Source organism: Hylobates moloch, unplaced genomic scaffold (genome assembly GCF_009828535.3).
Source record: "Hylobates moloch isolate HMO894 unplaced genomic scaffold, HMol_V3 SCAFFOLD_10, whole genome shotgun sequence".
NCBI lineage: Eukaryota > Metazoa > Chordata > Mammalia > Primates > Hylobatidae > Hylobates > Hylobates moloch.
The window spans coordinates 76,777,900-76,779,795 of record NW_026652285.1 but is presented as its reverse complement, the minus strand read 5'-3'; the positions used below and the strand labels follow the sequence as shown (position 1 = coordinate 76,779,795).

Sequence of the window (1,896 nt, the reverse complement as noted above, 5' to 3'; positions counted from 1 at the left end):
AAAAAAAAAAAAAAGAAATATGTAGCTGGAAGGGAAAGTTGGGACCAGATCCAGTCCCTGGATAAAATAAAAAGCAAGAATAAAAGAACAAAAATACAAAATAGTTTTTTTTTAAAGAGGGCTGAAAAATGTGTTTTAATTGTTAAAATTAATGAGCTGGATTTTCTTAGACTTACTTAAAATATTTTTCTTGTTTCAAAAAGTTCGCTCTCACAGACCACTTGTTTCTACATTTTAATGAAATCAGTCATTTTCATAAAGCAATATCGTTAAACTCTTAATCTTCAAATTTTTTCTAACTCTGAAATTCTGACTCAACATGACCTTAATTGCTTTTCTTCTGTCTATCTTTAAAAGTCTGTCTCAAACTTGTGAGCATATTTTGTGCATAAACTCAAAGGTGTCAGTGTGTCATCATTTCCTCCAGAACCAGGGTCTACTCATTAATTTCCTCATAGCTCCATGCACCCCTGTATTCCTCAGGCTGTAGATGATAGGATTGAGCATGGGGGTGACTATGCCATAGAACAGGGCAATCAGTTTGTCAAAAGCAGAGTCTTTGGACTTTGCCTTCATGTACATGAAGAGGATTGTCCTGTAAAACACAATCACCACTGTCATGTGGGCTGAGCAGGTGGAAAAGGCCTTTTTCCTTTCTTCAGCTGAATTGATTCTTAGTACAGTAGAAGGGATAAAGATTTAGGAGATACAAATCAGCAGTAATGGACAAAACAAAAATATTACATTGCCCAACATTATAATAATCTCATTCAAGGAAATATCTGTGCAAGCCAGCTTGACAAAGGCCAATATTTCACAAACAAAATGATTAATGACATTTTTTCCACAGAAGGGCAACCGTATTGCAAGAACAGTTTCTGTCAATGAGTTGAGAAAGCCTAGTCCCCAAGAGACAGACGCCATCTGAATACAAAGTGCCTTGCCGATGATGATGGGGTATCTCAGAGGGTTGCCGATGGCCACGTAATGGTCATATGCCATCACTGCTAGAAGCACACACTTGGTGGATCCCATAGTGTAAGAGACAGACATTTGAATCACACATCTAGTGAAGGAGATGGTTTTCTTCTATGATAGGAAGTGTATCAGCATTGAGGGGCTGGAGGACGATGTGTACCCAATGTCTAGGAAGGAAAGATTCCCAAGGAAGAAGTACATGCATGTGTGGAGACGAGCATCCAGGGGTGTCAGAATGATCAAGGTGCCATTCCCTAGGAGAATCACCAGGTACATCACTAAGCACATCACGAAAAGGAATTTTTCAGCTCTTGGGTACTCTGAAAGTCCTTGCAGAATGAACTCTATCTCTGTCCAGTTGGTCCTCTCCATGTTTTTTTTTTATACCTGGAGTTTAACAAGTCTGTACAGCAATAACGTATGAAGTGAGAGATAATTGGTGTGGGAGGGGCAAGTGTATCTCTGCTAGCTAGAGTGGTGGTAACAGCTTTGAGGTTAGCTTCTGGGATTCCTTTTCTAGCTCATAAGGCAGTGAATTGAAGACACATGTTAATTATATTGGTAGTTTATTAAAAATTGCAGGCCTCCGTATTCCATTTCTTGAGATTGTGATGCAAGAGGTATGAGGCAGGGAGGAACCATTTGCATTTTTAACAAGCATCTGTTACTTCTCATGCAGTTGATCCACAGATCCCACTTTGAAAATCAATATTTTGAAGAGAGCATGCTTTAATCTGTTTGAAAAAGATTTATAATTTGATTTTATACTATGCAAATAACAATGCCACTGCTTAGTTTTTTATAGTTTACAAATATGTTCACATATTATTCATTTTATTATAATTCTCTGAAGAAAATGAAGGCTATTGAGAAACTTATATACAATTATAGTAAGTGAGGGAGTTGTTATGCAAAGCT

General features: G+C 37.6%; 1 protein-coding gene across 1 annotated transcript in view; it reads right to left on the bottom strand.

The window, feature by feature from the left end:
* The window catches only part of LOC116475446 (olfactory receptor 13C5-like), a 2,231-nt gene extending 1,196 nt beyond the window's left edge, over nt 1–1,035 (bottom strand). The window contains 1 exon segment of the mRNA XM_032164752.1: nt 745–1,035. Coding sequence (XP_032020643.1) covers nt 745–1,035 — 291 coding nt within the window.
* Nucleotides 1,036–1,896: the final 861 nt, after the last annotated feature.